Here is a 12198-nt window from a genome sequence, read left to right as displayed (position 1 = left end):
GGTGACGTGATGACATAGCCTTGATCTCTGTTGACAGAAGGCTATTTCATCCCATCCACGTACCATGAACTCATCAAGTAATAGTTCTTCCAACCTCTCCACATGTAGGATAGTTGTTACTGGTAATCCTACCACACAGGATTATCGTGTTAACGATGCAGTCTTGTGTGACCGCGGTACAAGGATCTGTACCCGAACTGACTTTCCCCCCATGACCCTATCAGCGGCGGAACAGACACAATCAATGCACCAACATCTACATGTACATATGAATATGCATGGTTTACATACAAAACATCTTTGCCGAGCAGGTATGCATATAGATTCAAATTCACTGACGTAACAATATATATGTGCAATTAAATAGAGACAGATTTACTTGACAGGTTTAAACACTGTCATGGTGCTTTTACAAAACTTGGACAATTTTCTCAATGTTCCTTCTCGTGGATTATTGAGTTCATTGACACATATTGGGTCTAATGTAGTCATTTCTGTCAATAAAAATGTTTTCTGTCGTTTTCTAAAGATGGACAAATAAACAAATAATGGAATTCATCACTATGCCAGATAGTTTACAAAGTGGACACTTTCTGTCGGGTAACGTTATGTTCTCCACCAAGACGTCCATACCGTCACTATTACAGGAGAATAAACAAGCCATTATCCATAAAGATATTGTCTATTTTGACAACACAAGGGTTATTACATCTGTGTGGGTACAAACACGTGTAGTACTCTCATGCCACTTAACGCAGTGCCAGTATCCAAGATAAGGGAATTCAATTTCTTTACAAAAATAATCATTGTATTGAACTTCCAAGTGCATCCGGAATATGATGCTCGGAGAGCGGAAGACACCAGACCAGGACCGTGTCTCCTGCAGGTCTAATGACACGGCTCGTATCGATGTCTCCCATTTAATTACACAGCAAACACGTCCTACTTTCATTACTTCATCTCTCGATGCTTTATAATTGATTTCAAACTCAGCATTTCATCATACATTTATTATAGGGCGAACTGTGGCGCCATCAGATTTAACTGAAGGAACAGAGAACTGGAAAAGACGATGTCCCCACGTTCATCGACCGATTGCTTGTCACTGTTCCCCGATATAGGGACTGATTGCTTGTCACTGTTCCCCGATATAACCGATTGCTTGTCACTATTCCCCGATATAATGACTGATTGCTTGTCACTGTTCTCCGATATAGCGACCGATTGCTTGTCACTGTTCCCCGATATAGGGACCGATTGCTTGTCACTGTTCCCCGATATAGTGACTGATTGATTGTCACTGCTCCCCGATATAATGACTGATTGCTTGTCACCATTCCCCGATATAATGACTGATTGCTTGTCACCATTCCCCGATATAATGACTGATTGCTTGTCACTGTTCCCCGATATAGGGACTGATTGCTTGTCACTGTTCCCCGATATAACCGATTGCTTGTCACTATTCCCCGATATAATGACTGATTGCTTGTCACTGTTCTCCGATATAGCGACCGATTGCTTGTCACTGTTCCCCGATATAGCGACCGATTGCTTGTCACTGTTCCCCGATATAGTGACTGATTGATTGTCACTGCTCCCCGATATAATGACTGATTGCTTGTCACCATTCCCCGATATAATGACTGATTGCTTGTCACTGTTCCCCGATATAGGGACTGATTGCTTGTCACCATTCCCCGATATAGTGACTTATTGCTTGTCACTGTTCCCAGATATAGTGACTTATTGCTTGTCACTGTTCCCCGATATAGAGACTGATTGCTTGTCACCATTCCCCGATATAATGACTGATTGCTTGTTACTGTTCCCAGATATAGTGACTAATTGCTTGTCACCATTCCCCGATATAATGACTGATTGCTTGTCACTGTTCCCCGATATAATGACTGATTGCTTGTCACCATTCCCCGATATAATGACTGATTGCTTGTCACCATTCCCCGATATAATGACTGATTGCTTGTCACTGTTCCCCGATATAGGGACTGATTGCTTGTCACCATTCCCCGATATAGTGACTTATTGCTTGTCACTGTTCCCAGATATAGTGACTTATTGCTTGTCACTGTTCCCCGATATAGTGACTGATTGATTGTCACCATTCCCCGATATAATGACTGATTGCTTGTTACTGTTCCCCGATATAGGGACTGATTGCTTGTCACCATTCCCCGATATAATGACTGATTGCTTGTCACTGTTCCCCGATATAATGACTGATTGCTTGTCACCATTCCCCGATATAATGACTGATTGCTTGTCACTGTTCCCCGATATAGGGACTGATTGCTTGTCCCCATTCCCCGATATAGTGACTTATTGCTTGTCACTGTTCCCAGATATAGTGACTTATTGCTTGTCACTGTTCCCCGATATAGGGACTGATTGCTTGTCACTGTTCCCAGATATAATGACTGATTGCTTGTCACTGTTCTCCGATATAGGGACTGATTGCTTGTCACCATTCCCCAATATAGTGACTTATTGCTTGTCACTGTTCCCCGATATAGTGACTTATTGCTTGTCACTGTTCCCCGATATAGGGACTGATTGCTTGTCACCATTTCCCGATATAATGACTGATTGCTTGTTACTGTTCCCAGATATAGTGACTAATTGCTTGTCACTGTTCCCCGATATTGGGACTGATTGCTCATCACTGTTCCCCTTTATAGGGACTGATTGCTTGTCACCATTCCCCGATATAGTGACCGATTGCTTGTCACTGTTCCCCGATATAGGGACTGATTGCTCGTCACTGTTCCCCGATATAGGGACTGATTGCTCGTCACTGTTCCCAAAAATAGGGACTGATTGCTTGTCACTGTTCCCCGTGGAGGGACTGATTGCTTGTCATTGCTCCCAAAAAGAGGGACTGATTGCTTGTTACTGTTCCCCGATATAGGGACTGATTGCTTGTCACTGTTCCCCGATATAGGGACTGATTGCTCGTCACTGTTCCCCGTTATAGGAACTGATTGCTTGTCACTGTTCTCCGATATAGGGACTGATGGCTTGTCACTGTTCCCAGATATAGTGACTAATTGCTTGTCACTGTTCTCCGATATAGTGACTTATTGCTTGTCACTGTTCTCCGATATAGGGACTGATTGCTCGTCACTGTTCCCCGATATAGGGACTGATTGCTTGTCACTGTTCCCCGATATAGCGACTGATTGCTTGTCACTGTTCCCCGATATAGCGACTGATTGCTTGTCACTGTTCCCTGATATAGCGACTGATTGCTTGTCACTGTTCTCCGATATAGGGACTGATTGCTCGTCACTGTTCCCCGATATAGGGACTGATTGCTCATCACTGTTCCCCGATATAGGGACTGATTGCTCATCACTGTTCCCCGATATAGGGACTGATTGCTCATCACTGTTCCCAGATATAGGGACTGATTGCTCATCACTGTTCCCCGATATAGGGACTGATTGCTCGTCACTGTTCCCCGATATAGGGACTGATTGCTCATCACTGTTCCCCGATATAGCGACTGATTGCTTGTCACTGTTCTCCGATATAGGGACTGATTGCTTGTCACTGTTCCCTGATATAGCGACTGATTGCTTGTCACTGTTCCCTGATATAGGGACTGATTGCTTGTCACTGTTCCCCGATATAGCGACTGATTGCTTGTCACTGTTCCCTGATATAGGGACTGATTGCTTGTCACTGTTCCCCGATATAGTGACTTATTGCTTGTCACTGTTCCCCGATATAGGGACTGATTGCTCATCACTGTTCCCAGATATAGGGACTGATTGCTTGTCACTGTTCCCCGATATAGCGACTGATTGCTTGTCACTGTTCCCTGATATAGGGACTGATTGCTTGTCACTGTTCCCCGATATAGTGACTTATTGCTTGTCACTGTTCCCCGATATAGGGACTGATTGCTCATCACTGTTCCCCGATATAGCGACTGATTGCTTGTCACTGTTCCCAGATATAGGGACTGATTGCTCGTCACTGTTCCCCGATATAGTGACTAATTGCTCGTCACTGTTCTCCGATATAGGGACTGATTGCTCATCACTGTTCCCAGATATAGTGACTAATTGCTCGTCACTGTTCCCCGATATAGTGACTAATTGCTCGTCACTGTTCCCCGATATAGTGACTAATTGCTCATCACTGTTCCCAGATATAGGGACTGATTGCTTGTCACTGTTCCCCGATATAGTGACTAATTGCTCATCACTGTTCCCAGATATAGTGACTAATTGCTCGTCACTGTTCCCCGATATAGGGACTAATTGCTCGTCACTGTTCCCCGATATAGTGACTAATTGCTCGTCACTGTTCCCCGATATAGGGACTGATTGCTCATCACTGTTCCCCGATATAGGGACTGATTGCTTGTCACTGTTCCCTGATATAGCGACTGATTGCTTGTCACTGTTCCCTGATATAGGGACTGATTGCTTGTCACTGTTCCCCGATATAGCGACTGATTGCTTGTCACTGTTCCCCGATATAGGGACTGATTGCTCGTCACTGTTCCCCGATATAGTGACTGATTGCTCGTCACTGTTCCCCGATATAGTGACTTATTGCTCATCACTGTTCCCCGATATAGGGACTGATTGCTCATCACTGTTCCCCGATATAGCGACTGATTCCTCGTTAAGTCCTGACGCCCCACCTACCCGGGATATTCTTAATTATGTTCCTCTACCCTTAGATCAGTTGTATGTTCTCTCAACGAATATTCTGTACAGTGTACCTAAATATACACAAATAAAAAACATTAAGCACACCCCTATTTCTGAACCATGACAAATGGCAAAAATCATGGCATGGGATGACTGACCACAGGAGCTGGGCGATACCAATGTCATCGGATGGAACAAACATTTGACAACAAATAAAGTAGATATTGGTGAGTTGTGATTGACATTTACTGACAAAAACATCATGGTAACATAGGTACTGTTTTTGACCTTAGACAATACCTAAAAAAGTGTGGAGCTGCAGGATTAAGTAAACGAGTTACGTTTGATGTTTCATGTGAAAATGTTCCTTAAAGTCTCTACTTGACATGACACGTGAAACAGATCAGGAGCGGGTATAACCATCACGTGCCCCGATTGCGCATTCCCTCCAACGTCTCATGCCTCCACTCAGACGTTGGATCTGTTGATGGGTCAACAACAACCACTCCTGATGCAATGCTGCTTCCAATTGGCGTAAATCTTTACAGAAGGACCTCGTGCCTGTATGCGCCGCCCCAGAATATCCCAAACATGTTCAAGGGGGTTCAAATCTGGTCTCATTGCCGGCCAGGGTAAAGTCGTTATTGCATTGGCCCTCATGTAATCCACGACTGCATGCGAACAGTGAGGCCTGGCATTGTCATCCCACATGTGCTCGATTGGTGAGAGATCAGGGGAGCGAGCCGGCCAGGGGATGACATTCACGTTGTTTTGTTGAAGACAATCCTGAACAAGTCAAGCAATATGAGGCCGGGCGTTGTCATGTTGAAAGGTAATGCCTGGGCCATGACGACGCAAAAACGGTGGAACAACATGGCCGATGATCTCGTCGCGGTAGCGCTGTCCATTGAGATTTCCCTCTACCACAATCAAACGGGTCCTCTGTCTTGCTGTAATCCCACCCCATACCATAACGCTGCCGCCCCCGAACCGATCTTCTTCCATGACACAATGATTGACGTAACGTTCACCTCGACGTCGGTACAATCGAATCCGTCCATCGCTGTGGCTGGGGTGAAAACGAGACTCGTCAGTGAATAGAACTTGTCCTCACTGCATGGCCGTCCAGCGTAGACGCTGTCTGCACCACTGTAGACGTGCTTGACGGTGGTTTCGTGTCAAAATGGGATGTCTAGCGACAATCCCTGCACATCTGAGGCTGCCACTCCGAGGATGGTCTCTGATTGCATTCGTCTGTTGCCAACGTTGCCATAAACACCAAATGGTGTTTCTGTGGACGTTAAAATTGTCTTGCAACATCACGTTGACTGCTTCAAGCAAACCAATAGCTCGCAGACGCTCATTTTCGGACAGGCGTGGCATTTCGTAATGTTGAATAATTGCGTAATTTTGTTGTTTTTCTGAGTGGTTGTTGTCAGCACGATGCTAAACAATGCATATGAAATTCTGTTAAGGCCCCCAAGTTTTATACCCATTTTTGGGCAGTGAAATGCATCGGGCTTGCATAAAAGTCACATTTTGCATGGAATGCATGCTTTTCTGTAGTAGTTGCGTTTATGTGACTTGATTCCATACATGTACTACAATATTGAAAACCAAATTTACTTGTTTGAAAAATGCACTAAAATATTGGTGTCACTCAACAACAAAAGTTCCTTTGACACCAATATTTTAGTGTATTTTTCAAACAAGTAAAGTACAATAGTATTCATGCTTGTCAACATATGAGACAATATCATTATATATTTCTCTTATTTGGGAAGTAGTAGAATGTCCTGGTACAAAGCCAGATTGATATTTGTACAGGAGACTATTCATATTGAAATAGTTATATAACCGTTTAAAGACTAATCACTCCTGTAACTTTCCAAGAATTGATAACAGACTAATTGGTCTGTAGTTTGAGGGAAGTGCTTTGTCACCTTTCTTGTATAATGGCATGACGTGAGCGAGTTTCCATTTTTTCTGCAAAGATAGCTTCTTGTACCGATTGATTAAAAATTATAAAGGGATGACAATACTATCAGCCAAGGGTTTTGAAAGTCTGGGGTTTGTATTATCTGGTCCGCTTGATTTATTGCATGGTAGTGTCTTTGTGAAATCGCTTATGTCTGATTGGGTAACAGATATATCCGAGAGAGAGGTTTCACAACGTTGACTGAAACCCGGGAGCGGCTCATCACCGCCATCAACATCACAAATAGAAACGAAGTAATTACTGAGTACATCAGCCTGTTCAATATCAGTGAATGCTGCAGATTTATAAGGGTCGGTACACAGAAGGTGGATACATGTTGGTGAATTGGCATTGTTTATAATAAATCTCAATATCCAGTAGTTGGTACTGCTAAAGTTACAATTCGTTCGATCTTTTGCTGAAGTCAGTTTCTCGCCTTGAATATAAAACATTTCAACGAAGTGTTCAAACTGTCGTCATCAAGTAGTTGGAGGTCGTTTCTTAAACAAGCAGAGGGCAAGTGTATAGTGTCCGAGATGTTCCAGCTTCTCCGTCTCCCTGCCATCGCTTGAACACTCCTGTGGCCTACCCCTGTGTTCTCGAAAGAAGTGAACTGCGTTATCAAAATGTCGCCATCTTCGCCACGTTCCATCTTGATGCTACCCCACGTGACTGACGCTAATTGAGATATCGGCTGCAGCGGGTGCGTGCTGCACGTGGTTGTGTTCGCGCAACTTGTTTCATAACAGGGAACGAAAGCGCACAAACCAGCAGCACACAATATCACCGCAGTTCGGACGCCTTTTGCCTCTCAGCAACTTGTCTACTGTTATACAACACACTTGATTGTTTATGGTACTTACTTTTTGGTTGTTTTGGCTTTTGACTTCATTGCATTCAAAGTTTTAAAATCTTTTTGGTGTTTGCTGTTTGTTACAGTCAGTTGTTGGGGATTGTCCTCGGCAATGGCTGACAACAGAATGGAATGAGAGGACGGTTCAAAGCGGTGGCTTCAGGGAGGATGGTACTTCTAAAAAAGCCTGTGTTGCCAAGCAACCAAATACTGTCCCCCCTACTGCGTGGTCTGATCTTACTTTTGTATTTAATGAGCCAGTGCGGATCAAATCAACCACATTTATCTTTAAAGCCGATGTAGATGAATATGATGATGGTTCAACGACCCTCTGTCAACTGATGACCCAGCGCGCTTTGGCTAGAGCCTTGGCTAAGGTCACCACAGAAATAGTCAGTGTTCAGTGGATGGCCAGGGGAGATGTTAGTGTCACAGCAAAAACTGTTGAGCCTGCCCAAACACTTTTGCAAGTCACAGAACTTGTTGAACATTTTGTCACCACTCATGAACCTGAATCATTAATGAGAACCCGTGGAGTCATCTCTGGTATTGATCTGGATATTGAGATGAGTGAAATTGAGGACGAGTTAATCTTGGCACTACTCGTGCATTCTAGTCTGATGGTCTCCAGACGATAGCTTCAGCTGCCCAGTCCCTCTTGGGGTTAAGATTGTCCCCTGATGATCTGACGAGCATGGTTGAGGGTCAACAATGGAAGTCTTAACCCATCCTTCTTATGGCTCTCTTGATGCTAGATCACTAAGTGCTTGTGGTCCAGGGTTTAAGGTTTTTAATAACAGTCTGACCTAATGCCAGATGTTATATGTCTTCAGGAGACGTTCTTGAATCTTAACCAGCAATTCCGTTGGGAAGGTTATGTCTGCCTACGTAAAGATCGTCAGTTTGGTTTTAGAGGAGGTAGTGCTAAACGCACTCACTCACTGTCATTTAGTGAAATAAGGTTCCACCATCCCAATCAGAAGGGACTGAAGTCAATAAACATTTGAAGGATAAAAGATCAGTCTCCATTTTCCTGTCTATAATAATGCTCTTGCTACCTATGATGTCTTCAGTTCTCTATTGAATATGTCAGACAATCTCAGACTAGTGTGTGGTGATTTTAAAGCGTCCGGCAGTCTTACTACACTGTGAAGTATCGAGGTACTTAGCAAACCTTTATTATGGGCAAGGTGTACATGGACCTTGTTGCCCGAACACCCATAAACCTTTCTTATAATCATTCAATCAATCAATCACCGTTCGCGTTGTTGCGTTGTTGTGCCACGTGTTCCTCAATTGCTATCGAGTACGTGCTATATTTTTTGCATATTCTTTCGCTTTTTCTGACGGTTTATAAGTCGGATAAAACATGAACCGTGGGCATTATAGAAAAGCAAGCATGTTTTACCGTAGGAAATGCCCTCGGGCCTTCGCCCCTCGCTGTTTGTCACTGTGTCCCTCGATATAATGGTAGACTGTTTGTCACTGTGTCCCTCGATATAGTGGTAGACTGTGTGTCACTGGGTCCCTCGCTATAGTGGTAGACTGTTTGTCACTGGGTCCCTCGTTATAGTGGTAGACTGTCACTGGGTCCCTCGTTATAGTGGTAGACTGTCACTGTGTCCCTCGATATAGTGGTAGACTGTTTGTCACTAGGTCCCTCGTTATGGTGGTAGACTGTTTGTGTCCCTCGTTATAGTGGTAGACTGTCACTGTGTCCCTCGATATAGTGGTAGACTGTTTGTCACTGTGTCCCTCGTTATAGTAGTAGACTGTTTGTGTCCCTCGTTATAGTGGTAGACTGTTTGTGTCCCTCGTTATAGTGGTAGACTGTCACTGGGTCCCTCGTTATAGTGGTAGACTGTTTGTGTCCCTCGATATAATGGTAGACTGTTTGTCACTGTGTCCCTCGTTATAGTGGTAGACTGTTTGTGTCCCTCGTTATAGTGGTAGACTGTCACTGTGTCCCTCGTTATAGTGGTAGACTGTCACTGTGTCCCTCGATATAATGGTAGACTGTTTGTCACTGTGTCCCTCGTTATAGTGGTAGACTGTTTGTCACTGTGTCCCTCGATATAGTGATAAACTGTTTGTGTCCCTCGTTATAGGGGTAGACTGTTTGTGTCCCTCGTTATAGTAGTAGACTGTTTGTGTCACTCGTTATAGTGGTAGACTGTTTGTGTCCCTCGTTATAGTGGTAGACTGTTTGTGTCCCTCGATATAGTGGTAGACTGTTTGTGTCCCTCGTTATAGTGGTAGACTGTTTGTGTCCCTCGTTATAGTGGTAGACTGTTTGTGTCCCTCGTTATAGTGGTAGACTGTTTGTGTCCCTCGTTATAGTGGTAGACTGTTTGTGTCCCTCGTTATAGTGGTAGACTGTTTGTGTCCCTCGTTATAGTGGTAGACTGTTTGTGTCCCTCGTTATAGTGGTAGACTGTTTGTGTCCCTCGTTATAGTGGTAGACTGTTTGTGTCCCTCGTTATAGTGGTAGACTGTTTGTGTCCCTCGTTATAGTGGTAGACTGTTTGTGTCCCTCGTTATAGTGGTAGACTGTTTGTGTCCCTCGATATAGTGGTAGACTGTTTGTGTCCCTCGTTATAGTGGTAGACTGTTTGTGTCCCTCGTTATAGTGGTAGACTGTTTGTGTCCCTCGTTATAGTGGTAGACTGTTTGTCACTGTGTCCCCCGATATAGTGATAGACTGTTTGTGTCCCTCGTTATAGCGGTAGACTGTCACTGGGTCCCTCGTTATAGTGGTTGACTGTTTGTCATTGTTCCCTTTATATAGTGACTGATTGCTGGTCACTGTGTTTGAGACTAGACCCTCGATATAGTGGATTCTGCTCGTCACGGCTTGGTTTCTTGTTAAAGGTAGAGTGAGAGTTAGGCAACACCAGATCCTGTGTGGTCCTTCAATGACAAGACAGGAAATGCTATGTATGAGAGTGTGTAGAATACCCAATGCACAGAAGAGACAATATTGGTGCGATCATTGTTTCCCCATAACATTCAGGTTGATACGACCGCTCTCTTGAACCGGCAGGCGTCAAGCCAGGTTTGTAGCCCACCCCGGAGTTCCGACAAAATAATCACTGAGACCTCTGGTCTGATATACCCGTTAATCTTGGAACATGTCGTTTCATTTTTTTTGTGACATGTTTTATTTCATGGCATATTCGTACAGGGGTGATAGAAATGTTTATTTTCGGTTCGTAAGTAAATGTGTCTGCAGCTATTGTTGTTTATGTTGTAGTTGCCGCTGTTGTAGTTTCTCTTTGTACAAGATTGCCCCTCAACACTTCTGTGAATTATGCTATACTTGGACAGCCACTGAAACGACGAGTAAGCTGTTGTAGACGCCGTGAAGTACTTGCAGTATTTGAAGTACGGTGTGATGGTGGGGGCAACAGCTCTGTGGCTTGTTCTCTGTGCGACGTCGACAACGGCTGTGTCAGTGAAGGTGAGACATGTGGTCATGACTAGCTTCAGTGAGTGAGTGAGTGAGTGGGTGGGGGAGTGAGTGAGTGGGGGAAGGAGTGAGTGGGGGAGTGAGTGGGGGAAGGGGTGAGTGAGTAAGTGAGTGAGTAAGTGAGTGAGTGAGTGAGTGAGTGAGTGGGGGAAGGAGTGAGACCTTGTCTCTAGGTGTCAGGCTTTGTCTCTTGGTGTCAGACCTTGTCTCTAGGTGTTAGACGTTATCTCTAGGTGTTAGACCATGTCTCTAGGTGTCAAACCTTGTATCTAGGTGTCAGATGTTGTATCTAGGTGTTAGACCTTGTCTCTAGGTGTCAGACCTTGTCTCGAGGTGTCAGACCTTGTCTCTAGGTGTCAGACCTTGTCTCTAGGTGTCAGACCTTGTTTCTTGGTGTCAGACCTTTTCTCTTGGTGTCAGACCTTGTCTCTAGGTGTTAGACCTTGTCTCTTGGTGTCAGACCTTGTCTCTTGGTGTCAGACCTTGTTTCTTGGTGTCAGACCTTGTCTGTAGATGTGGAACTTTGTCTCTAGATGTCGAAACTTGTTTCTAGGAGTCGAACCATGTTTCTAGCTATCCGACCTTGACCCTAGGTGTGGAACCTTGTCTCTATATATCTGTTCGACGTTTCAGTTTCACCACCATTTGTCTGAGAATGACCTTGAACTCTACTTTGGAACTCGCAACAGTCGGGAAGGTAAGACATTGGCTGACACGTTTTGGCCGATTTAGATGTAAGGAAGATATCATTTTAAAATATCTTGAGAATGTCTATCGTCATGATATTGAGTTAATACCAGTTCGTCTGTGTCAACAGTGCCGAAGTACGACATCGTCCACCCTGTACGACGTCGTCACCCCCGCACCTCTCTGATACACCCACCCCTACTCCAGTACCGCCTGAAGGCCTTGGGAGAGGAGTATGACCTCCACCTTGAACGCAATCAACACCTAGTGGCGCCAGGTAATACAAGGGACACCACTCTCCTTCTCATCTGAGACGTCTTCAGAAATATATTCATTTTTTATAAGCATTTAATTTTAATTGGTTAAACTTGTCCCGTGTGTGACAAAAATGCTAGTTTAATCGGCATCCTCGATTATCAAGTGTGTAAAATCTCCATGACGATATAATACACCGGATAACCGAGGATGTCTAGAGATTGACAATAACAATTGCTACAATAACTACTTATTAGGATCGTCACGA

At 44.2% G+C, this 12198-nt stretch overlaps 1 protein-coding gene across 3 annotated transcripts in view; it reads left to right on the top strand.

The window, feature by feature from the left end:
* The window catches only part of LOC124145568 (A disintegrin and metalloproteinase with thrombospondin motifs 18-like), a 76469-nt gene that overhangs the window by 885 nt on the left and 63386 nt on the right, over nucleotides 1-12198 (top strand). For 2 of the 3 annotated variants that reach the window (XM_048389126.1, XM_048389124.1), the window contains exons 2-4: nucleotides 10847-10979; nucleotides 11622-11685; nucleotides 11806-11952. In XM_048389126.1, coding sequence (XP_048245083.1) covers nucleotides 10914-10979; nucleotides 11622-11685; nucleotides 11806-11952 — 277 coding nt within the window. In that variant the 5' untranslated portion in view covers nucleotides 10847-10913. Of the gene's footprint in view, nucleotides 1-10772; nucleotides 10980-11621; nucleotides 11686-11805; nucleotides 11953-12198 lie in introns of all 3 variants that reach the window. The other variant, XM_048389125.1, reaches the window with a different exon arrangement.

The sequence above is a fragment of the Haliotis rufescens genome, unplaced genomic scaffold (assembly GCF_023055435.1).
Source record: "Haliotis rufescens isolate VD_foot unplaced genomic scaffold, xgHalRufe1.0.p SCAF_8, whole genome shotgun sequence".
Classification (NCBI taxonomy): domain Eukaryota; kingdom Metazoa; phylum Mollusca; class Gastropoda; order Lepetellida; family Haliotidae; genus Haliotis; species Haliotis rufescens.
Note: the sequence above shows the minus strand (reverse complement) of the source record. Positions and strands in the feature narration are given on the sequence as shown.